This window comes from Phaseolus vulgaris, chromosome 2, assembly GCF_000499845.2.
Source record: "Phaseolus vulgaris cultivar G19833 chromosome 2, P. vulgaris v2.0, whole genome shotgun sequence".
Lineage (NCBI taxonomy): Eukaryota > Viridiplantae > Streptophyta > Magnoliopsida > Fabales > Fabaceae > Phaseolus > Phaseolus vulgaris.
In genome coordinates, this window is record NC_023758.2 from 41,176,393 (window position 1) to 41,203,210 (window position 26,818).

The 26,818-nt window shown below is 28.7% G+C and overlaps 2 protein-coding genes, 2 non-coding genes and 1 pseudogene across 4 annotated transcripts; 4 read left to right on the forward strand and 1 right to left on the reverse strand.

Moving 5' to 3' along the window:
- Nucleotides 1-5,884: 5,884 nt before the first annotated feature.
- LOC137812151 (uncharacterized) lies at nt 5,885-9,743 on the forward strand. Its single transcript, XM_068614070.1, has 3 exons — nt 5,885-6,192; nt 6,464-7,215; nt 9,030-9,743. Exons 2-3 carry the CDS (start codon nt 6,503-6,505, stop codon nt 9,247-9,249), a joined length of 933 nt encoding a protein of 310 aa, XP_068470171.1. The 5' UTR covers nt 5,885-6,192; nt 6,464-6,502; the 3' UTR covers nt 9,250-9,743.
- A 585-nt stretch (nt 9,744-10,328) lies between these two features.
- Nucleotides 10,329-10,401, forward strand: TRNAE-CUC (transfer RNA glutamic acid (anticodon CUC)). The gene has a single exon. It is a non-coding gene; the product is annotated as a tRNA-Glu (tRNA).
- Nucleotides 10,402-15,807: 5,406 nt separating this feature from the next.
- Nucleotides 15,808-22,473, forward strand: LOC137809497 (uncharacterized; annotated as a pseudogene).
- Nucleotides 22,474-23,032: 559 nt separating this feature from the next.
- Nucleotides 23,033-23,105, reverse strand: TRNAE-CUC (transfer RNA glutamic acid (anticodon CUC)). Its single transcript has one exon. It is a non-coding gene; the product is annotated as a tRNA-Glu (tRNA).
- A 185-nt stretch (nt 23,106-23,290) lies between these two features.
- Nucleotides 23,291-26,473, forward strand: LOC137812152 (pentatricopeptide repeat-containing protein DOT4, chloroplastic-like). Its single transcript, XM_068614071.1, has one exon. The coding sequence runs from the start codon at nt 23,419-23,421 to the stop codon at nt 26,053-26,055; it is 2,637 nt and encodes an 878-aa protein (XP_068470172.1). The 5' UTR covers nt 23,291-23,418; the 3' UTR covers nt 26,056-26,473.
- The last annotated feature ends 345 nt before the right edge of the window (nt 26,474-26,818 follow it).

Below are 26,818 nucleotides of genomic sequence, written 5' to 3' on the forward strand. Positions count from 1 at the left end.
ATTTATATAATTAAAATTATATATATTTTTAATTATATTATCTTTATATATAAAAATTATTTAAAAATTAATTTGATTGATTTATGTATAAATTATAATTATTTGTAATTCATGATTGAAATATTAATTTAAAAAAAAATACAAAATATATAAAATTTGATAACAAAATATTTAATAAAAATTTATTTTTATATTAAATAAAATTATTATTTTAATCTTTATTTTTTATAATTAATATAATTATATATAAATTTATTATTATTTATTATTGTTATTTGTAATTATAATTTTATAATAATTATTATAATTAATAATTATTATATATTTTTCTAACATAAATATATTTAACATTTAATATTCTAATTTTTAAATTTTATTTTATCATGTTATATTTTTTATTATATTATATTATATTTAATTATGTAATTTTATTTTAAATAAAATTAGTAATAATTTGAATTTAAAATAAAAAATGTATTATAAATAATTATATATATATATATACAACTTTCTTTCCAAATTTTTCCAAGGAAGGAAAGAAAGTTTGAATCTCAAAATGCTTTTCATTTTTGTACTTTTCATTTATTATTTTTTTAATTTTCATAGAAAATATTTGCTTTTCTCATAAACAAACAATACATAGGTACTATTTAGCAAGAGAGAAAGAAGACTGAGCCGTTTGTATATGCTATTTTGTAAAAGAAAATCAGAGAGAGGATTTGTATAAAAAAAGTTTTGGATTCATGACAATTATGAAGGGACACGGAAATGTATTATTAGTTTCTAAGAAGGTGAAGAATGTTGTAGGTTTGGATAAGTAGTGTCACTGATATAATTTTTTTTTAAATTTGTTTATTCTTTATCCTTTCTTTATTTAGTAAGAATGAAAATATTTTAGGCATTTCAATACTGTTAAAGTTTCCCGATTTATAGTAGATATGATTACATGAATTGTGAGTTTATCCCATTTAAATTCTTATATTTTTTTCTATATCGAATATTTAATTTTTGAAAATAATTTAATTTATTAAATTTTTCTTTCATATTTTTATAACTAGTACTGTGGAATTAAAATAGTAAATGGAGTTTATGGCATTTGTGTTTTATAGCGTGAATGTTTGATGAAAAATATTGAATTAAAGCATTTATCTAAAGATGGTTCCGTTGTACTAAGCTAAGGGTGAGGAGGTACTAAAAAGAGTAAGTGGTAGAAGCTACTTTCTTTCTCATATAAGAGGTAACAAGCAAGTATATGCTATCAACTTACTCACAAAAATATGTTTTTCTCCTTACATCTTACATCAACTCAAGGAATAGGTAATGGCTGCCCATTACTCCTTTCCACTTTTCCACATATTTCTAGCTCTCTTTTTGCCTCCCTATTCATCTACTTAAATTCTCTATTAGCTTACAATTAATTAAATTTTCAAAACTTTTAACTATTAAATAACTATAAATAAAATATATTTTTTAAGTCGATTTATAAAATTGAATTAAAGTTAAAATTTACTTTTTAACCTAGTATATTTAAAATCTGTCATAATTTGAGTTTATTGTAATGATCAATTCATCTATTATTATTTTTATATAATCTTCTTAATCTAGTATTGAGATTATTTAAAATCTGTCATAATTTAAGTTTATTGTATTGATCAATTTATCTATTATTAATCTTATATAATCGATTATATGCATAAATTAACCAATATTTTATAATATATAAATAAATAATGATAGATTTTTTTTATAAAAATTAAAAATACTTATAAAATATTTTATTTATTTATTTAAAAAAAATAATATATAAATTTGTGACTTCATATATAAATATGAGAGTCCAGTAAATGATATAAATGAAAAAATTATATATAAGAACTAACAAAAATTAAAAATAATTTGTAGAAATTAAAAGTATTAAATATGCAGTTTTTATGATTACAAAATCTAAACAAATAATTAAATAAAACATTAATGAAAGACAATGTTCTCTTCATATATCAGAATTTAAAAATAATTGTTAATACTGCTATCTATACTACCAGGCCTTTTTCTTCGGTTCAAACATGCCGTCAATCAACATCATGAAGATGACTTCTTGCATCAAAATTTAATGAATCTCTCTCTCTCTTGTTGTATATAATGATGAATCTTTACTTAGCAAAGAAAAATCCAAATATAACTATGAAGACTGTTGAAAATTATTAGAGAATACACTTTCCATTTTAAAATTCGGTATTTCTTTTAAAATTTTACTCTAAAAAATTAAGAAACTAAAATATATATATATAAAAGTTGTCATTGATTTAGATTCTTAAGTAATAGGTAATAGGAGACTGTTCAGTATTTTGGAACATACCTGATAAAAAAAATCCTAATTTGATAAATATTTAATAATTACAGAGTATAAGTATAAATGCTGGTAATTTATTTCTTTCTTAAGACTCTGACATTTGGGAACTTGGTTAAGGTATTTTTGTTTAAATAGAGATACTTAATTTTCTCCGTTCTCCCAGGAACGGATATCTTGAAACTAACTTGATTCTTGGCTTTACCAATATTAATTTGTTAATTAAAATATGAGTTTATGAAAACCATGTGAGCAAGAAATAGCAAGCTAGAGGTGAATGTGTTCTTGTTTATTCTCCACTTTAAATACATGGTTTATGTTCCCTTTTAACACTCAAATTGTAGTTAATCATAGCTCACAAAACTTTAATAATTTTTATACTTCTTTATTAATTGACTAAATGATGTTGTCAGTTATCACATGTTTTGTGGTGCTCTAGGACCTTTTTTAATAAGAACAATCACTTCTGGTTTGATAATAAAAAAGAGGCATACATGCATACTATCTTTTTTATTGTTCCAACTAATATGGTAAAATATTCCCCACAATTTACCAAATCAATTACTAGTCAACTTTACTTAACTCTTCATGGACTTCCATTTTCTTTCTCTTAATATACTTAATACTTATTTCTTTAATCAGACTTTAAGGCTTAATTTTATCATGGTATTAATAAAACACTGATTAATACGGCTATATTAGAATAAAAATACAAAATAAAATAATTTTAGTCCAAAAAAATAAAATAAAGAGTGACTTACTCAAATCTTGTTTCTATCATGGATGGAAAAAGCCACATTTTATTTAAGTGTGCTAACAATAAAAAGTTAAACTCATATTTTATTATATTAAACGAATAATATAGTTTTAACAAATTAAAAAATTATCATTTTTTTGCATTCAATATTATTTTATGTTATTGTCTATAATCAACAAAATATTTTCTCTACTCGCTTTTCTTTCTATCATCCTAATTAATTATAATTTCAATATGATTAATGTTTTTCATTAAATCATTTCAATAGATAACATTGTCAAATTAGTCATATTTGATATTAATGAAACATGATAGCAATTGGATAAGAATATGTGAATTTGATAATTTCAAACGTTTCAATTATTTATACTAATCCTGAAAAATAAGATGTCAAGTTGCATAGTGATATCTAACACGAAAATTTTATTAAAAAAAAAATATATATATATATATAAAAAAAAAGTTAAATTAACAAGTGGTGAATTCCCAATAAAAGTAACATTGTCTCAAATTACTATTATTTATTGATTTAACTTTTTCACCTCAAACAAAAATCGAAAGTATTTTCAAATTTTCCTTAGTTGATGTCTCAATGTGTCATCCATTCAACTTTCATGGGTAGCTAGAATTGGTATGTAAGCTTAATATTCCAAAGAATATAAAGTAATTATTTGGCTAAGAGATTGTTCAGATAAATTCTTTTAGAAAGAGTTATACGAAACAAGTTAAGGAAAGATATTTTTTGTTCATAATTAAAAAAATAATGTTAACATTGAGTTTTACAATGATTCAATGGAAATTTATGCAAACATTCTTATATTTAAAAACTTTATTTTTATAATTTTTATTTAATAAATATAATATTTAAATATAAAATAATAATTAATTAAATAAAATATAAAATAATTAAGTGTATAATTTGTGATAAATATAAATAAAATTAATATCTATTCCAAATTTAAAAGTGATATAAATTTTATATAATTTAAAATTAGAGGATGTGAGAACCATTTGGCATAACTAAAAAAGATACAAATATTTGTTACTTTAATTAAATTATTTAATATGATAAATTATTTCATTTCACAAATAGTGGTTGAAATTTATGTTACTCTTTAATTCCTAAATATATATATATATTAAGAAAATAATTAAATAAGGATCAATTTTAAAAATAAAAAATAAGTAGTTGTTATATTGGATATTATTTTAGAGATTACAAAAATTTATTGGTATCTAAATTAATTTTTATTATTAATAAATAGTTTATAAATTTATATTTAATTTTTTTTTAAATATTTTTTATTTAATAACAATAATAATAATAATTATTTTAACTAAATAAAATTTTTAAAAATGATAATTTCTTCCAGTTATTTAATATGAAACAAATTCACCATATACTAAACATTCTTTTAACTTCCTCCTATCCTAGACCCAGTAGTTACCTATAGGTTATTTAATTTCATATTTAATACTCAAAATTACTTCTCAATTTTCTCTTTCAATAAAATAACATTCTATACCCTCTAAACCAGAACGATTAAGTTTTACTATATAATTTATTTTTCTAAATGACTGACGTTTTCAGTTTTTAATTAAATATTACTTTTTTTCTAGTACCTCTAAATAAATCATATTAATACTTGTATTAACAACACATAAAAATAATACATTTATTGAGAGGATAATACTATTGTAATAAAACTATGTCTTTATAGTTTTCCTAATTCCCGTCAGTTACAAATAAATCAATTTCCTTGTGGCTTATCGTTTATCTGTTCATTGTTTGTTTGTTGAATCAAACTCAAAGTTTTAATGAATTAAAGTGTACATTTAGTTATACAGTATCAGTTGCACTAACAAGTCATTGGTATTATACAAGCATTTTTAAATTTGTTTACTTTTTAATAAAAATAGTATTCTATGTTACAATTTTTTAATAAAGATAAGTGATGTAATAAAGAAAATGAAAAAATAACTGTAAAAATATTATAGAAACAGAACAAATGGTCTCTAAATGTGCACACCCTTCATCATAGCTTGAATAAAATTCCAACACGATAAAAAAATGAGAAAAAACTGACAATTCTTCACTGGATTGCTAATTTAAATTATTTTATTCGTTAGTTAGAACATTTTATGTTTTATATAATGTCACATTTCTTTTGTAGACTTTCAATATTAAAACGTAAAATGGGAAATCTTTAAAGGCATTTAATACAAAATGTTTCTAATACTCCTTGTATTCCTACTGTTTAAACTGGCATTAAATTAAAATAAATGTCATAAATTTGTAAATGGATTTTTTCAATTCTTTAAAGTGTGTTTATTTTAGATTAAAGAAATCAAAGGAAGGAAAATAGAGAAAAAAACAAGTTAATTTAATAAAATAAAAAAGATGAAAAATAAACAAACAAATAAAAGAGTTAATTCTATTTTTTTTCTTCTATCTTCTTTTCCTAAATCAAACAATCCATATTGTTATTTCTCTCTCCATCTCCATGCCTTCTATACTCTGTAAAGGGTTTAAAAATTATTTTATTTTTCAAGTTTGTCATTAGTTTTCATATTTCATTTTATTATGAAAAATATTTATTACATTTTAAATATAAAACTGGAACATTTTAATATTTTTTAATGTTAACCATTGAAATCGATTTTAAAATAAAGATTCAATGTTTACAAAATAAAAATAATTAAATATTATAATGAGAAAAATTAAAATAAAACATTATTTTGTAAGTTTATGAGTGTGTACTAATGCAGGTCGCTAAAGTAAAAGGGTTTAGTGTAAAAGGACGGAATAAAGACAAAAACCTCAATTTCTTATCCTTTGCTTTACACACTAATCCATTCCATCAAATGATTCAAACGCACTCAATCTATTTTCCAATTTCGATACCATTTTCCCAGTTACTTTCCTCACCTAACCCTGCTACTACTTTTCATACATATAAATAATCATAATTTTGTCCATTCTTCCAACTCCAACCACAACCAGAGCCATAGCCTAGAGCTTTAACGCGCTGTGTCTGGATTCAAACGTACCCAGTTTCATTTTTTATTCTTAAATCCAATGTTTGAGGTAAACCCTCCTCTTTCTGTCTCATTTCGCTCAGACATCCTATTGGTGATGATCCAAGTTTCATTTTTTACCTTTTCTTTTGCGTGTGTTTATGTTTTTGGAACGATATTCGAAGGTTGTGTCTCAAAACGTTAAATGGTCGTTTAGATGTGTATTGTCCGTGTTTTCGTTGGTCACATTGTTCATCCACTGTAAATAACAGATAGTTTTTATTTACTTTTGTTTTTCTTGGTGGGGTTTATCACTGTGGGAGACACGCGTTTCTTTTCAGGTTTGGAATTATTGAGTGGAAGAATTTGATGTTGGGGTGATGGATCTGGCAAAAAGCAAAGGCAGTGGTGAAGTTTTGGATCATGTTGATGAAAGGGTGGGTGAGGATTTTAACCAATTGGTTGAAGGAAATGCAATTGATGCAGGAGGTGGACATAGCTTGGGTGAAAGAGTTAGTGTAAGTGGGAAAGATGGGTCTCCTGAAGAAACGTGTAATGGTCTTGGTTTGAATGGGGAGCTAAAGGAGGGGCTACAAGAAGTTAGTGATCGGAACATGGGTGACCCTCAAGAAATTAATGATACATTACACGGGGTTGATCAAGGAACCAGTTATAGTTCAAGAAATTTGATTAGTGGGGAAGTGCCTGAGACTTTTGTTATAATAGATCCTTCCGCTCAGATTGATTGTGTCAGTGGAGAAAATACAAAATTGGAAGCTAAACCTAATGATTCAGGGTTGAGCAAGGTGTCCACGAAAGTAATAAAAGGGGTGTCTGAGATAGATAAAAATTCATGTGTGATTGATGTAAACCGTGGCAGCTGCGACGGTTTTAGTGAGAATTTGGAAGGTGAAATGATTTGTAGGATTTGCCATCTGGCCTCTGGGCAACCATTAGAAGCAGCACCTATTGGCACTGTAAGTAGTGCTACTACTAATACAGATTTGATTCAGCTTGGTTGTGCATGTAAAGATGAGTTAGGTATTGCTCACAATCATTGTGCTGAGGCATGGTTCAAGATTAAAGGAAACAGGTAACAGTTGATTTTGTTAATACTTGTTTATTTCTATTGTGTATATCAACATCTTGTTTTGTTTTTTGTGTTAACCCCTGCAAAAGTGAACTTGTTCTGATGTGTTGTACGTTTATTTTGAATCAAAATGGCAAAGAGATTCCTGAGGATTTCTACGTTTCGGATTTCTTAGTATATGTAATCCTACTAGATACAATTTCTAAAAACGAAACCGACTAGGGATGTGCATTGTTTTAATAATTTGTAATTTTATTTCTTTTTTATTGATTTTTTCTGTCACGTCTTGTCTAGTGTGAAATCTTCGAAACGCTGCGGCACACTTATGCAAATAGCTCTAGTGTTACTATTATGATTATTAAATTTATTTCCATCAATTGTAAATTCCAAATTCCAATTTTATTTTCTTATTATTATTAAACTTTATCTCAACAAATTTCTTGAATTTTAGTCTGAATATTTGAAACCGGCTTCATTGCTTATCATTTGTTGTCAGTTGGTTATTGCATGTAGTTCGTTGCCGTTTCACTTTTTGCTGGTTACATTGCTAACTGGAGAACCAATATCATCCTTATGCACCCTGACACATGGAGTTTTTAGTAGTAATTAACTTAAATGAAGGGTGAGTTGGGCTAATGCATCCACTGACACCCAGTTGGTTTTCCTTCTGAGGTATTGGTATTAGCAAATAGCTTGGCTTCTGGTGGTTGCGAGCTGAGGTTAATTGACATCTCAAATTCCAAATGATGGCACCAGGTCTTAGTTTGGTATAGTTGCATATATTTTTCATGTTAATATCTGGTCAAAAAATGCTCTTCTTGTCTCCATGAAGTTTCTTTGAATCCTCTGTTTGTCTTTTCAGCTTATATGTGGGGAATGAACTAGGAAAAATAAGTTTATACTTCCATCTCCTATAAAAAGAATAATATATTGCAATGTACCTCCTATTCCTTTTTGTTTTCCTCCATGGTTCCACCCCTTCCTATAGAAAGGAAAAACAAAAACTGTACACATAGAAGATTGTATGCCAGAAACATTGTATTTGAACTGTAATAATTTCCATGATGATTCTGAATGTGGCCATATTTCACATTTAAAATAATTGATATTGGTTCTTAGAGAAGAAACTCTGGTGGTATGGTACCAATGTGACTTTCACTAACGAAGTAATATGAGAAGCTCTCTCCACTTGCCTTCTCTATCTTGACCTTTGTCAAACTCTCAGTTACTGTTTCAATATTGTTTACATCTAATTTCAAATTATGAAATGATTGTTCAGATGTATGCTCAATTCAATTTTTTGCTGTTCTCGTCTCAACTGCTCCTGTTGAAGAACGGTCTGAAAATACCATGGGTTTGGGTAACATAACTCAAATTTGTGTTTGAAATTACTCTCATGCACAGTGGGGTGGGGTAGGATGGGGTGGGGGTAGCTCTATCAGTACTTTTTTTCCCATTCACATCTTGTGTATATGCTTGCAGCTTATTCTTTTTTAAAGTTGAAAAATCTTTATTGCTTATTGAACTGAGATAGAAGAGTTACACGTGCATTTTGCAACCATTTACATGGTTATAAAAATGTTATCACCGAGAATGGTTGATCATGTTTAATAGTTGAATAATCCCGAAGTTCCTTTTGTTCTATGCTAATCTCGTTTCTGATAGAATCTAGTTTTTTGGTTGAATTATTCCGAGGCTCCTTTTGTTCTATGTCAATCTTGTTTCATATGCAATCTAGTTTGTTGGTTGAATAATCCTGAGGTTCCTATTGTTCTGTTAGTTCTTTCACGATCTTTAATTGTCTTTCACGATTATAGGTTGTGTGAAATATGTGGTGAGACTGCAAAGAATGTTTCGGACGTTGCTGATCATGGATTTATGGAAGAATGGAATGATACTAGATTCATTGGCAATGATAATACCTCATCCAGAAGGTTTGGTGGATGCTGGCGTGGACAACCATTTTGTAACTTCTTAATGGCATGCCTGGTTATAGCTTTTGTTCTACCATGGTTCTTTCGTGTAAATATGTTCTAGTGGAAGGAAGCCAACACCACTCTTCCCTTCAAATCTTCATCCTGCTTATATGATGAGTGCATGTCATTGAAGTTCCTGCCATATTCTTTCTCAGAAGGGGTGGTAATGCATAACCATGACCAACTTCTCATTTTTTCAGGGTATGTACCTTGAAATTTGGTTGTAAAGAAACTTGCCAACTATGCAAGTTATGGCCAAGTTGTTTCCTTATTGCATTCTTTGGATTGGAGTGCGTGTGGTGTACTAAATTATATATATAATAGCGGCATCAATTTTATAATTGAGAAAAGTAAAGAAGATATTTTACTTGTGGCATAGATGTTATATGTTAGAAACAGTAAATTATTCGCTGTAAAACAGGCAAACAGAAAAAGCCCCTCCTTGATTTCCCTTCTCTTTTTTACCTTCTTATACTCTTTTCTTTCTTTCCTATCTGTTGCTTTTCTGCTAATATAAAGTTCAAAGAATCCAATGTGATTTGTCATTAGTGTGTTTATGTTCCCTTCTTTTTGTTTACAAATGTTCTAGCTTCTAATCGAACTTTTGCTTTTGTCAGCATTTTCTAAAGTTAAACAAAAGCAATATACTCAAAACACTTGCCTTAATTTTGAAGGTACATATGCTAATGAAACATTTTTATGCCCAAGATGAATCCTTGATCAATATTTTGTTTAGTGATTGGTCTAGAATTTTTAACCAATGGATTAAATTGGTATGTAAACATGTTGGGGGTATTAAATTCAAATATTTACGCATAATACATATAATATTACGAAAAATAAAATGAAATCCTTGTAGCCCCGACTATATTTGGAAGGTCATTTGATCTTGTGCTAAGGGAGCTAAATAATGGAGTATATTCCACCTTTTAAATTGAAAAAAGTGAAAATTGTAATATCTCAAAATTATTAATGATTAAAAAATAAAGAATTTGTGTGACTTCAACATGAACAATATGCGCAGGAAGGCTCTATGACAAGAAATTGAATAATGTTTGAATCAAGTATAAAGTATATTAGATGGCCAAAAGATGAGAGTGAATTCGATAGATAGAATTTATGGAATAAGATTACCAAGCATCCGTTGTAGTCTAGTTGGTTAGGATACTCGGCTCTCACCCGAGAGACCCGGGTTCAAGTCCCGGCAACGGAATTTTTTTATTTATTTTCGAGCAGATTAATTGAGGAAAACCATATCCCTGAAAATTGAAAAATGTTTACCACCAATTTATACATAATACAAATAGAGGTAACTCTCAGTTTAAGTTTAAACACGTGAAACTCACTTTTTTTTGTCTCTCATCCCGTTTAATTTCCTCATTCTCTCTCATTTTGCTTTCTCAGTCCTCTTTCTTTACAACCCTTTTTCTCTCTCATCCCTTTTTTTCTCAAACCCTAATCACATCTCAATCTTTTGCCCCCTTCTCTCATTTTTTCCTGTACTCTTTTTCACCATTTCGGCAACTGCAGAGCTGCTGTATTGGAAAGCATTTTTGCCTAAAATTACCCTTAGACATCTGTAGAAATGGCGCCTTCTTTTGAAATTTGAAATGGAAATGACGATTGTTTTTTACTATATATATACACGTTGTTGTATAGATCAATTTTTCATTTTTGTTCGATTTTCTTCTTTTCATTCTCCATGGAGCAGGTAATCTTTTATATTTTTGTTAATCTCAATCTCACATTTTTGGTGCATTTTTTATATTTTTTGTACTCTGTTTGTTACGTTTTTGAATTTTTTGGGATTTTCTGATTAAAGTTGTTTGCTTTTATATTTTTTGTACTCTGTTTGTTTTATGTTCAACATTTTAGCTCATCCTTAATCTCCATTTTTTATTTCTGTTCGAGCTATGTTCGAGCCATTTTTTATTTCTTCGTTTCTCTTCTTTTCATTGTCCATGATTCAGGTAATCTATTCTATCCTTTGTTCATCTCCTTCTCACATTTCTGTTGTGTTTTGATATTTTTTGTCTATTATCTTTTTGAATGATACTCTTCATCTGTTTTATGGTTTGTTTTCTCCACTATTTTTGACATTCTTCGTTTTTTGTTAAAAGTTCCAGGCTTTTCTGTTCAAAGTTACTGGCTTTTCTAGGTTTTTCCGATCGAAGTTTCTGATGGAGTTTTGTATTGTCTGTTTCATGGTTTGTTTTCTCCACTATTTTTGACATTCTTCGTTTTCTGTTCAAAGTTACTGGCTTTTCTAGGTTTTTCCGATCGAAGTTTCTGATGGAGTTTTGTATTGTCTTTTATCTTTTTGGTGGATGTTGTTTATTGGTTTGTTTTCTCCTTCTCACATTTCTATTGTGTTTTGATATTTTTTGTCTATTATCTTTTCAGAATCATACTCTTTATCTGTTTTATGGTTTGTTTTCTCCACTATTTTTGACATTCTTCATTTTCTGTTCAAAATTTCAGGCTTTTCTGTTCAAAGTTTCTGGCTTTTCTAGGTTATTCCGATTGAAGTTTCTGATGGAGTTTTGTACTGTCTTTTATCTTTTTGGCGGATGCGGTTTATTGGTTTGTTTTCTCCAGTCTCTTTTCTCCATTCTTTTTTACATTCTTCGTTTTCTGTTCAAAGTTTCTAACTTTTCTAGGTTTTTTTAATCGAAGTTTATGATGGAGTTTTGTAGTGTTTTATGTTCAAGATTTTCTGTCTGTTCAAAGTTTTCTTGATGCATTATGTTCATCTCATTTAGGGTTTATTGGTGACTTTGTCATTTTTTTTTCTTCATCTAATTTGTGCATTTGATCCAACTTTAAAAAGGTATTTTTGTTTCCACCCATTTATATTATTTAACTATTATTATTATTTAATCTGAGCAACCTAATTACCTTTTTGCATTATATATTCTGAATGTCCTTATAACATGTTATTATTGTTTTATATTTTCAATGGTTCATTTCTAATTCCAATATAATCTATAATTATGTGTAATGATGATTTCTGATTCTTACTCTTTTATGTCATATCACTCCATTATATATTCTGAATGTCATTATAACATGTTATTATTGTTTTATATTTTTAATGGTTCATTTCTAATTCCAATATAATTTATAATTATGTGTAATTATGATTTCTGATTCTTACTATTTTATGTCATATCACTCCATTTTAATTTAATGTATTAATATTTTAAATTTTAATATATGTATATTTGTAATTTATTTTGTTAATATATTTTAAGTTAACATATTTAAATATTTAATATATTTAAATATTTCATATATTTTAATATATCAATATTAATATATTTAATTTAACTATTAATTAAATTTAATTAGTAATATATATATCGGTAATTAGTAATTAGTAAATAGTAATAAGTAATATATATCATTTTTGTGATATTTTTTTCATTTATGTTTGTTTTTTATGCATTTATATATTTTTTTTTGCCACTAGAGTAAATTTTAACAAGATATTTATTGCATTAATATTTGTATACATTTTTCTGTTAGAGAATTTGAATCGTAAGGTGTATTATTATATTTTTCTATTGAGTTCAAGAATTCAGGTTCTAATTTGAATAATAATATGTATTATATTATTTTTGTTGAGCTCTCTATCATTATAGTCTGATTTAATGGAGTATTTGGCATAATTTTATGTGAAAATCATGTATTCAACATTTAATAATTTATTATTTTTTATGTAGTTATATTTTATTATTTTAATTCAGTAGTTGGTACCTAATTCCATAATCCTTTTTCATAGAAATACACATTATTTCAATTTGCAGGTAAGCTGATGTAGGAATAGGATTAAGTTTTTTTTAGGATTTTTTTGATTTATTTATTTATTCATGTATAATTGATATGTTGTATAAGATAAATCTCATGTAATTTCAATGTAATATATAATATAATTATATTTTTTTTAATTTAAATTTTAAATTGTAGTTGATCTAATTTGTTGTTTCCAGCTTCACATAATTTGTACTGAATTATAGTGAATTATACTGATTTTTACAATGTATACAGTGTTGGTTTTCTTCATACAATTTTTATTAACTACTCGATAGTATGTTTTTGTTAATACAGTAAAACAAATATTCACTTAAACCATAATTTAAATTTAAATCATAAATCAAGATTTTCAAACCATAACACGTGAAGTTAATTTGATTTTATATGAATGTATAAACAGATATCATGGAATAAAGTAAAGACTGCCAAATCATAACAAAGTTAATATCTTTGATTTTCTTTCCATTTGATTTTATGAACACATTATAAATTATAATATTGGCAAATTAATCAATAAAATAAAATATTAATGGTAATTAAAGTTAAAAATATGAAATAAATATAAAATTTTAAATTATTTTATTTCCTACTTAAATAAAAATCTAAGCTAAATAAAATTTATAAGTTTTTAAAATCCTAAATAAATATAAGTCCCAAAAATTTAATGTCATTCTTAAATAAAAATTGAAAATTAATAAAAAAATTAAATTATTTAATGTCATTTTTAAATAAAAGTCTATATTAAATAAATTTCAAAATTCTAAATATATTCATATTCTAAATTATTTAATAAAAATCTAAAATTAATAAGATTTCTAAGTTTTTCAAAATTCTAAACAAATACGAATCCTAAATTATTTTATTTTCTACTTAAATAATAATTTAAATAAATAAAATTTGTAAATAAAATTTTCTACTTAATTTAATTTTTTCAAGTTTATTTAATTTAAGCATATTAGCAGATATTATTTCCAATTTCCAGATTATTATTATTATTAATAATCTTCAAATATTTAATTTTTCATATTTTCAAATTTTACAATTTCAAGATCATTAATTACCTTTTGATTCATATCTTTTTTTTTTCTGACTTCTTCTGCACACTTATAATTCCAATATTATTATTATTACTAATAATATTCAAATATTTAATTTTTCAGATTTTAAAATTTTAAAATTTTAAAATTTCAACAACATTAATAACATTAATTACCTTTGTGATTCATATCTTCTTTTTCTGACTTCTTATGCTACACACTATTTCCAATTCCAATATTATTATTATTATTACAAATGTTCAAATATTTAATTTTTCAAAATTTCAAATTTTAAAATTTTAAAAACATTAATTACCTTTCTGATTCATATAAAATGTTTAAGATTACTATTATTTAGCATTTCATTCAAATTCTTAAATAAATACAAAAATAAATGATTTAATGTTTTACACAAATAAAAGTTATTTTAGTTTATAAAAGTAATATAATAATATAATATTTTTTTAAATGAAAAAAGGTCAAATATAATAATATAATATTATTATTATCACTATTTATATAAGAACTAAGAACTAATTTTTAAAATGAATTGAAATATAAAATATAAAATATTTTAATGTTATTTAAAATAAAATAAAAATAATAACATGATCACATTAAATTTGATTTGACTGATGAACTTTTTCGAAAGCAGGAAATACAACATTAGAATGACAAAATAATACTTCTACTTCTTGTTTTTTTCTAAGACTTAACAGTACACGTATGACACGTAGAAAAATAGTTTCTTATCTTTCATATATTTCCTTCCATCAATTCTATTATTTGCACCGGGAATGTGTTGATATTATAACTCAATATTGCTCAACACTCAATTTATGTCAGCTAAAGTAAGAAAATTATGTTATTCAATTCCCATTGTTTGTTGCTTGGCATGCTTTGTCAATTAGATTGTCAACTAGATGGACTCCAGTTCAAAGGTTGACTTTTCATCTGTGAGCAACCCATTTTATTAAAGACAACGAAGTCATTCCCAACAGAGAACCGTTAATTGAGATAAGTAATGGTAAGTTGATTTTATTTTTTGTTTTGCTTTAAATGAGAAATCTTAGTGTAAATTTTTTTACTTTATTTTCTAATTTATTTTGTTTAGGTTGTCATCCTGAAAAAGCAAGAAATGCAAGAACAACAAAATCTTATCATCAAAGTCAGAAAACAATATCCTTATCTGGGAGAAGCCATGGTAAACTTAATTTTATCTGTTTTTTTACTTCAAACTACCATATTTTATGTATATATATATGTATATATATATATATATATTTAACTAATTACTTATTTTTTAGTTTTGGATATTGATGATGCAAACTCTGCCACAAGAAAACGAAAAAATATACAGTATGAAATGCACAATACAAATATCAAAAGAACAGGTACTCTACCTCTCTTTATAATCGAAGTACAGTTAAAATTATTGTTCAACTAAATTGAATTTTGTAAAAGAACAATAAATTTAAACCATAGAATCAATTTATTTGTTACAATTGCATTTCGTTTTTTATTTAACTAACACACTATGTCATTGAATGTAATCATCTTCTAAGTTTTTTAATTATATTATGTTCTTACAATGAATTGTGTACTAATTATATTACTACATTACTTATATTACTACAGTATTGAAGATAATTCAAATAACTGATTTCAAAATAATTTTTGTAGGTCAAAATACTGTCAAGTCAATTAATTATGTTTCTTCTCAATCATCGGTTATTACGGGAAGAGATTACGCAGTTTCTGAAAACATGACAGCAAACAAAGAAGTCAACACTATGCATTCAACTACGAAAGTAGTGTCATCAATGGGAACTATTACTAAAGGACAAAATAGCCTTACAGAATACCTTCATGGTGAGTTCACAACTCCTCATGTAATTAGGTTCATTAAATTTGATACTGATAATACAGAGTGGAATATATACTAATATAGATAAATGTTAAATGTTATTTTGTTTCTATTAATCCAGATGAGGCAAAAAATACAGGAGGAAATACCAAAAACTTAATTGGTAGATTGCGGGAAAAATATCATCCAGGAAGAGGTACTATAATTATAAATTTAAAAAATTACTATTTTTGATACATTTATGACAAAAAGTAATTACAAATTGATATTCAATTTGTAACTTAACAAATGTTTTAATACTTATTAAATGCACTTTTCTACAGGTAATTACAATCGTGGAAGTGTAGTTAAGAAAACAATAAGCTTAGATAACAGGTCCAGGGCATACAGTGATGAAATCCTGCAATCAGTGACTAAGAGATTGAATTTTGAAGATCTGCAAAATGAAGAAAATAATGGTAATAACACAATGTGGTTAGATAAAAGTTGCAGTACATACAGTGCTCAAATCCTGCAATCAGTTACTAAGACCTTGAATTTTGAAGAACATGACGAAAACGAAGAACATAATGGTGATAAAAATAGTTTAAATGTTATTTTTAATTTAGTTAATTGCTTCTAAAGCACTTTGATTTACTTTGTTTCGTGTTCAGATCAGAGCATAGAAGTTTACACTTCCGAATTGTATTCAAAAGCTGAAAATGAAGGTGCATGTCTCTAACTTTAACTTTTTGTATTCAAATTAATTTCATTAATGTAAATGTAATATATAACCTTATTTATTATTTCAATATAGATATTGTTTCATTTGGACAACCAAATATACAATGTGAATATTGTTTGGCCGAGGTGTGGTATGAAGAAAGATCCTTCAAAACAAAGAGTTTCCTAAAGGTTTATTTTTCTATATGTTGCCAAAAAGGAAAAGTACAACTACCTTACCTACAACAACCTGCTAAATTGATTCTAGAGTTATTAAATGGTCAAGATCAACGAAGCCAACACTATTTACAACATATCAGAAGTTACAATAGTATGTTTTCATTTACTTCAATTGGAGGAAAAGTTCACTCTTCCGTAAATGATGGTTTTGGGCCTCCTCAATTTATTCTGCATGGACAAAACTACCATAGGATTGGAAGCTTACTACCTCACAGTGGAGAAATGCCCAAGTTCGCACAACTTTACATATATGATACACAAAATGAACTCTTAAACAGAGTATCTCACTTTGGGTATGTGTTACATTAGGTTAGTTTCTTTTCAGTAGATTCATTTATAATATTATTTTGAATTAATATTTATTTAAATTTTATTTAGGTCCAATTTGAAAGAGTTGAAGTTTGATAAATCATTGATTCAAGATCTTACCAAGATGATTGATGATAACAATGTCCTGGCAAAAAGTTTTAGAAGAGTCAAAGATTTTGTAAATTCTGATGTACATTCAGATTTTGGATTGAGGTTATTTAGACATCGTTCAAAAGATCCAAGGGTGTACAATACCCCTACAACTGATGAGATAGCAGCGTTAATTGTCAGTGATATGAGCAACCTGGATGTAGGACGAGATATCATAGTGAAAAAAATTTCTGGACAACTGTTTAGGTTGCATGAGACACATACAACCTTCATCCCATTACAGTATCCTTTAATATTCCCCTTTGGAGAAGATGGTTATCAAGAAGATATTCCAGTACGCAATAGCAAAGAACGTAAAAGAAGTCGTATATCGTTAAGAGAATTCATTGCATTTAGAATTCAAGAAAGAAGTGTTGAGTTTGGAAATATAGTTCATTCACGTCGTCTGTTTCAACAATTCTTGGTTGATGCATATACTATGGTTGAATCTCAAAGATTGTCGTTCATAAGAGCAAACCAAAAAACAATACGTTGTGATATTCTCAACGGTGTACAAGAGGCAATGAATAGAGGAGAAACAAATTCTTCTGCAGTTGGGAAGCGTATAGTTTTACCTGCATCATTCACGGGAGGAATGAGATATATGTTCAACAATTGCCAAGATGCAATGGCAATTTGTAAAAGGTTTGGATATCCTGATTTATTTATCACAATTACCTGCAACGTAAGTTGGCCTGAAATACGTGACTTTGTTACATCAAGAGGATTAACTGCTGCTGATAGGCCAAATATAATTTGCAGAGTATTCAAGATGAAATTAGATCAAATGATGGTTGACTTCAAAAAAGATGAATATTTTGGCAAAGTTAATGCAGGTAATGATTAATCCATATTTTAAAATTATGTTCAGATTTTTTGCATTATAATTCAATCAATTTCTATCTTATTATAGGTATGTACACTCTGGAATTTCAAAAAAGGGGTTTGCCTCATGCCCACATATTATTGTGGTTGGATGGAGAAAAAAAGTTAAGAACTCCAACAGACATTGATGGAGTGATTTCAGCAGAATTACCGCAGGCAGATTTATATCCTAAATTGTCAAAGGCAGTTGCAACGTATATGATACATGGGCCATGCGGAGCAGCTTGGTTTTCCTCACCTTGCATGACTAACGGTAAATGTTCAAAATTTTACCCAAAGAAATTTAAATTGTTGACTACTATTGATGAGGATGGATATCCATGTTACAGACGTCGAGATAAAGGAATATTCATTCTTAAAAATGGAATTAAGTTAGACAATAGGAATGTTGTCCCATATAGCCCATTGCTACTACTGAGGTATCAGGCTCATGTTAACACAGAATATTGCAACAAATCAAATTCAATCAAGTATTTGTTTAAATATGTCAACAAAGGTCCAGATAGAGCAAATTTGAAAATTACTAATCCTCAGAAAGACTCTACTGAGACACCGGTTATAGATGAAATTAAACAGTATTATGATTGTAGATATATATCTCCCTGTGAAGCTGTTTGGAGAATACTTGCCTTTGACATTCATCATAGATGGCCTCCAGTTCAAAGGCTGACTTTTCATCTGTTAAAAGAGCAACCCATTCTATTTAAGGACAATGAAGATATTGATGAAATATTGCATACAAATCAACATAAAAGAACAATGTTTTTAGCTTGGTTTGAAGCTAATAAAATCTATCCAGAGGGAAAAAATTTGACTTATTCTCAATACCTAACCATTTTGTGTGGATGTCAGAACAAAGAGAATGGAAACCAAGGAAAAAGGGAGTTAGTATTGGAAGGCTAACATATATTCCTCCTTGCACAGGAGAATTATATTATCTTAGATTATTGTTGAATTTTAAAAAGGGTTGTTGTAATTATGATAACATCAGGACTATTAATGGTGTTATTTACAAAAATTATAAAGAGGCATGCTATGCCATGGGTCTGTTGGTAGAGGATAAAGAATTTATTGATGCAATTATAGAGGCCAGCACCCTTGCTTCAGGAACTCAGTTGAGAAGATTGTTTGTTACACTGCTACTCATGAATACTATGTCTAGACCTGAGGAAGTTTGGAACAAAACTTGGAAATTGTTATCTGATGACATTGTATACAAAAAAAGGAAAGAGTTTAACCTACCAGGTATAAGTTTCTGCTTTCTTCAAACATTATAACATATTATTTTGTTCAAAATATGAACTGTTGTTCTTTTGCTAGGTCTTACAATTGAAGATGATCAAATACAAAACCTTTGTCTTCTACAAATAGAAGAATTATTGATTCTTAATGGTAAATCTTTAAAAGACTTTAACAGTCTTCCACAACCTATTCATTCAGATTCTTTTATTTATGAGAATAGATTAATGATTGATGAATTAAATTATGATAAGATACAAATGTCTGAAATTCATTCTTCTCTTTTTCAATCTCTAACTGCGGAGCAATTGGTTGTGTATGAGAATATAATGACAACAGTACTGTCACAAGTTGGAGGTTTTTTTTTCCTATACGGTTATGATGGCACTGGAAAAACCTTTATGTGAAAAACTCTGTCTACTGCAATTAGATCAAAAGGGTTGATTGTGTTAAATGTAGCTTCTAGCGGCATAGCTTCTTTGTTACTACCTGGAGGAAAAATAGCTCATTCTACATTTTGCATTCCTTTGTTAATAAATGAACATTCAACCTGCAACATACCTCAAGGAAGTTTTCGGGCCAAATTGTTGATTGAAACTAATTTAATTATATGGGATGAAGCTCCAATGATGAATAGGTTCTGTTTTGAATCTCTGGATAGAACTCTAAGGGATATCATGAGGGCTGTAAGTGAAGAAAATGCCCTTAAACCTTTTGGTGGCAAAGTCATTGTCTTGGGAGGTGATTTTAGACAGATATTGCCTGTTGTAAAAAAGGGATCAAGATATGATATTGTGAAGGCAACATTGAACTACTCAGAATTGTGGAAACATTGCAAAGTCTTCAAACTTACTGAAAATATGAGATTAAACAGTGAAAAATCAAAGCAAACTGCATCAGAAATAAAAGATTTTGCAGATTGGATACTTCACATTGGAGATGGAGATATGGAATTAAATGAGTTGGGACAAGCAACTATTGAAATATCACAAGACATTCTAATTCTAAATGTTGAACAACCTTTATTGCACTTGGTTGAATTTGTTTATCCAGGGTACATACAGAATCTCAACTCTGATGCATTTTTTGATGATGGTGCAATATTGTGTCCTACTACAGAATGTGTGGACCAAGTCAATGACTTCATTCTAACCTTAATTCCCGGAGAAGAAGTTACTTATTTAAGTTCAGACTCCCCTTGCCAATCTGAAGGACAAGAAAATGCTCAAGCTGAGTGGTTTACAACTGAATTTTTGAACGATATCAAATGTTCCGGAATTCCTAATCACAGTGTTAAATTAAAAGTAGGAGTTCCAATAATGCTTCTAAGGAACATTGATCAAGCCAATGGACTTTGCAATGGAACCAGATTACAAGTAATTCACTTGGGAAAAAATGTGATTGCTGCCAAAGTTATTACCGGAACAAATATTGGTGATAACATATTAATTCCTAGAATGAATTTGACTCCTTCTGACTCAGGCTTGCCTTTAAAGTTCCAGAGAAGACAATTCCCAATATCTTTGTGCTTTGCTATGACAATAAACAAAAGCCAAGGACAAACCCTTAATAAAGTTGGTTTATATTTACCACGTCCAGTGTTTACACATGGACAGTTATATGTTGCTATTTCCAGAGTTAAATCCAATAAAGGGTTGAAAGTATTAATTTTGGATGATGATGGAAATACAACTAATTCAACTACTAATGTGGTTTACAGGGAAATATTTGAAAATATTTTTACAGCAATACTTATCAGGTATGAAAATTCTTTAATACAAAACTATTTTTAATTCTGATATTTTTCTTCTAATATATCTTCTAATATAGCAAGACTAAACTAATATTTTTTTGGTATTTACAGGTTTCCTCTTAATTTGCATAGTAGATCTTTCATGACTATAATGCATTACAAAGAAAGGTATTCATCTATTTCTTCTTAATAAATTTCATAATTAAAATTGTGTATAATTTTGTTTTGATGATTTTGTTTCTTCGGAGGTTTTTAATATAGGAACTCCATTGTAATTATTGAGAAAGAAGGGTATATTTAGTACAGAAAATAGGAAGCTATTATACTTTACACAGGTTCTATATTATAATATTTTACACATGTGTTGTTACATAATTCTTCCTAAATAAAGTGATCAAAATTCAGTTGTATTCAGACAGGTATATGGTTCTTTGTTTACAAAAACAAGCAGCATAATCATCAAAAGTCCATAGAACTTTTGCTAATTAAATTTATTGTATCATATTATTTTATCTTATTTGTTTCATAAATATTCACTTCTTCAGTAGATTTCTTTAAACTACTGAATCAAAAACCTAACATAGGTACAAATTCATTCTTATTCTTTTTTAATATTTACATAATTCTATTAATTGTCCATTCTTTTATTGACATTTCTCTTTTATTTATTATATTTGCAATGATGCAATTAACATCAGATGTGTAATGAGACGTGTTGACATTGAATACAATATTGATCAACCCTCATATTATAGCACCTAAAGAAAAGCAACTATGTAGTCCATTTGTATTTTTTTAGTATGTTTTGTTCTCTTACGGAGTATATTTTCTGTTATAAAACTTTGAATTTAAAAATACGTCTTACTTATTTTGTTATCGAATTTATTTACATTTCTCATGAAATTACTGTTCTCTGAATTCAGCCTTAAATACACTTGGCCACAAGTAATGAAGTTCATATTTATTTTATAATAGTATTTCCTATAATTAATGAGATATTGCATTATGTTACAATTTATTATGTCAAAAGTTTTTATTTAATAATATGAAAACAGAATACAATGACTTACAATATTATGCATACATGTAGGTGTATACATTTAAGTTCTGCTTGCTGTTTTTTTAAACAATGTGTTTACCATTTTCTATGCGGTTAACATGTACAAGACAACTACATGAATATATGACTTATAAAATTATGAATATATGACTACCTCATGGATATTGTATCTAAAAGATTTTGTATGATTTATATTTTGCAGGTACAAAACACCGTTGACAATTTGATGAACAAGAAAATGCTCAGCTACAAAACACCCATTGCCAATTTCAAAGAGAAAATGCTCAAGCACAGTTATTCAGAACAAAACTTTACTATTTATGGAAACCTGTCTTCCTTTTAAATTTGAGAAAACATCTATCTAAATATATTTATACATTGCTATGACAATAAATATAATACACTGGGTCAATTTTTTATTTTTGTTTTTTTTATGTATTCTTAATTGTTTACTAATAATTGAATAATTGATCGATTTGATTTTTTTAATTCTTTACTAATACTTCAATAATTGATGTAATTTTAATTTATAATTTTAATTTTTTCTAAAATAATTCTTAATTTTCATATATAGATTTATTATTATAATATTATTATTTAAATAAAAAATATTATAAATATTCCCGTGCATTGCACGGGTCCATATACTAGTTCTATTAACAGTAGAGTAGAAAAAAAAAGAGAAATATAATTGTCTCATGAGCCCAATGTGCTTTTGATTAAACCCAAGTTTTACATGTAAAACAGTTTTGAATTCGTTTGTGACAATGATAATAAAAAATATACTTCCGTTGCCGGGACTTGAACCCGGGTCTCTCGGGTGAGAGCCGAGTATCCTGACCAACTAGACTACAACGGAACTTTGATATAGAGATTAATATAAAATAAATAACTAATTGTTAATGTAATATGATATCTATGTATTTTTTAAACGTAGAATTAAATGTGTACTTGGTTGAATTTTTTTTTATTTTTAAATAATTAACTTTTATGTTTCTAATAAAATTTTAAAGAAGTTAATTATTCAAGAAAAAAGTTTGTTCCAATGTTGGCATACGATGAGAATATGTGAGAAGATTGGAACGAAAAGAAGGCGTAATTTGATGGTTTAGGTATAAATAGTGGTATCAATTTTGTTTGTTTGATGAGGGTGAGGAACAGCAAAGCCAACCATGTCTAAAACTAAAAGCATAGCACCGTTGAACACTTATCCAACTTACCATAATCCTAGAAACAAGTCAAACTATGCAAAATCTCCCAATTGCTTCATCTTCTTCAGACAATCTTGGACAACGTATCTGCCACCTCCCAATTTTGATCTTTCTTGCAGTAGCAGTGTCGCTGTGTCTGCAACTTTGTCCAAGGCCACCTACAACGTAGCCATGGACAAGAATGCAAAAATTCGCAAATTCTGCCAAATGGGTGATCTCAGAAACGCCATGGAATTGCTCAAAAGGTCAAAAGTATCTGAACTTGAGCTGCATACTTACTGTTCTGTGTTGCAGCTCTGTGCCGAGCTGAGGTCTTTGGAAGATGGAAAGAGGGTTCATTCGATTATCACCTCCAACGGCATGGAAATTGATGAGGTTTTGGGGGCAAAGCTAGTCTTCATGTATGTGCACTGCGGTGATTTGGTCCAAGGGAGACAAATATTAGATGGGATTCTCAATGATAAGATTTATCTCTGGAATTTTTTGATGTCTAAATATGCAAAGATCGGTAATTACGAGGAAGCTGCGAGTCTTATGAAGAAAATGCAAAACTTGGGAATCAGAGGGAATCCTTTTACTTTTACTTGTATATTGAAGTGTTATACAGCATTGGCAAAGGTAAGGGAGTGTAAAGGCGTTCACGGGTATGCTTTTAAACTTGGTTTTGGTTCTGATAATGCTGTCGTTAACTCTCTAATTGCAGCTTATTTTAAATGTCGTGATGTTGAGAGTGCACATAATATGTTTGACGAATTGAGTGACCCAGATGTTGTTTCCTGGAATTCTATGATTAGTGGGTGTGTTATGAATGGGCGTTCCTGGAATGGACTTAAGTTTTTCATTCAGATGCTGCATTTCGGGATTGATATGGATTTGGTTACCTTGGTTAACGTTCTTGTGGCTTGTGCAAACGTTGGCAAGCTTTCATTGGGTAGAGCTCTTCATGCTTGCGGAGTGAAAACAGGTTGTAGCGGGGATGTCGTGTTTGACAACACACTACTAGACATGTATTCTAAATGTGGTTATTTAAAAGGTGCAACTGATGTTTTTGTGAAGATGGGTGAAACTACTATTGTTTCTTGGACTTCAATCATTGCTGCTTATGTACGGAAAGGTCTGTATGACGATGCCATTATGTTATTTGATGAAATGCAAAGCAAAGGTCTTAGGCCAGATGCTTATACTGTCTCAAGTGTTGTTCATGCTTGTGCTTGTAGCAACTCGTTAGATAAAGGAAGGAATATACACAATTTCATTAAAAAGAACAACATGGCATTGAATTTGCCTGTTTCTAATGCTCTCATGAATATGTATGCAAAATGTGGAACCATGGAAGAAGCTCATTTAATTTTCTCTCAAATTCCCGTCAAAGACATTGTCTCATGGAACACAATGATTGGAGGTTATTCCCAAAACTCACTTCCCAATGAAGCTCTGGAACTGTTTCTGGACATGCAAAAGCAATTGAAGCCTAATGACATTACAATAGCTTGTGTCCTTCCAGCTTGTGCAGGCTTAGCAGCTCTAGAGAAAGGTAGAGAGTTACATGGGCACATATTGAGAAAAGGATACTTTTCAGATTTACACGTTGCCTGTGCACTTGTTGATATGTACGTGAAGTGTGGGTTAGTAGTTCTTGCACAGAAACTGTTTGATATGATTCCTAAAAAGGATATCATCTTGTGGACTGTTATGATTGCTGGATATGGCATGCATGGGTTTGGAAAGGAGGCAGTTTCCACATTTGAAAAAATGAGGATAGCAGGTTTTGAGCCTGATGAGGCCTGCTTCACTTCAATACTCTATGCTTGCAGTCACTCTGGATTACTGAAAGAGGGATGGAAATTCTTTAATTCCATGAGAAGTGAATTCAACATTGAGCCTAAGTTAGAACACTATGCATGTATGGTGGATCTCTTCGTTCGCTCTGGAAATCTATCCAAGGCATACAAGTTCATTGAAACTATACCAATTAAACCGGACGCTGCAATTTGGGGTGCCTTGCTTTCTGGATGCGGGATCCATCATGATGTGGAGCTAGCAGAAAAAGTGGCAGAGCATATTTTTGAGCTTGAGCCAGAGAACACAAGGTATTATGTTCTTCTAGCGAATATCTATGCAGAGGCGGAAAAGTTGGAAGAAGTAAAAAAGTTACAGACAAAGATAGGTAACGGGGGATTTAAAAAGGATCAAGGTTGTAGTTGGATTGAGATTCAAGGAAAGTTTAACATCTTTGTTGCTGGGGATACTTCCCACCCTCAGGCCAAAAGGATAGACTCATTGTTGAGAAAACTGAGGATGCAAATGAATGGGGTAGGCTACTATAGTAAGATGAGATATGCATTAATTAATGCAGATGATATGAATAAGGAAGTGCTTCTATGTGGACACAGTGAGAAATTAGCCATGGCTTTTGGTATATTAAATTTGTCTCCAGGGAAGACTGTTAGGGTAACCAAGAATCTTAGAGTATGTGGGGACTGTCATGATATGGGGAAGTTTATGTCCAAGACAACTGGGAGGGATATTGTGTTGCGAGATTCAAACCGGTTTCACCATTTCAAGGATGGTGTATGTTCTTGCAGAGGTTTCTGGTAAATCATCGGAAAAATTCTACATAAGGGTTGTTCTGCAATGCCAATGTATCCTCCTCTTCACGTGAATTGATAGCTTCATATTTTGCAATCACAGTTCTCTTACTGTTGTAAGACTCGTTATAGATTAGGGTACAAGGTCATTACCAAAATGTAAGTAGAAGTGATAGTCATACTTGTGTAGAATCAGTATTTGGATTGGAATAGCTTCGCGGCAGATATCTGTAATTAGGGGTCAGATATCATTTTTCTGAAATAGATCATTGGTACTGCGGCATATTTATGATTTGTGCGAGTGATCTCATTTTGCTTTTAGATTCCAACTTTCTTTTTCTGAACTGATAATGTTGACCAATCTCGACTCGTGAGAAGGGAATCAAAATGAGAATGACAATAAAGATGCTGAGGAAATGAGAATTTCAGTGCTGTGTGTACCCTTTTCTTGAAGTATGGGTGTAGTTGCATATGGATGCCACGCCATACTGAATGGGTGACGTGTTTTTGAGGTATTCTAGATTCAAATTGCTCTCCATTAGGCATCTGATTTAGCTGAAACATTGCACATTCAAATAATCATATTCAATCTGTTTTTGTTTCCCCTTTAAAAGAATGTGAATCAAATTACTTTACTCCTCAAAAGTCACGAATGTGTAGCCCTTCAAAGTCATTTTCGTGGATTAAAATATTAATGGGCTGCATCATGCATAAAATATTTATATTTAAATATAGTAGCAAATAAAAAATCCATATACATAAATTAAAAAAAA

Excerpts from the sequence above, each read along its gene's own strand:
- LOC137812151 (XM_068614070.1), top strand. The coding sequence starts at position 6,503 with ATGGATCTGGCAAAAAGCAAAGGCAGTGGTGAAGTTTTGGATCATGTT. Across the intron at positions 7,216-9,029 it reads TTCAAGATTAAAGGAAACAG|GTTGTGTGAAATATGTGGTG; the intron begins GTAACAGTTGAT and ends TCACGATTATAG.
- LOC137812152 (XM_068614071.1), top strand. The coding sequence starts at position 23,419 with ATGTCTAAAACTAAAAGCATAGCACCGTTGAACACTTATCCAACTTAC.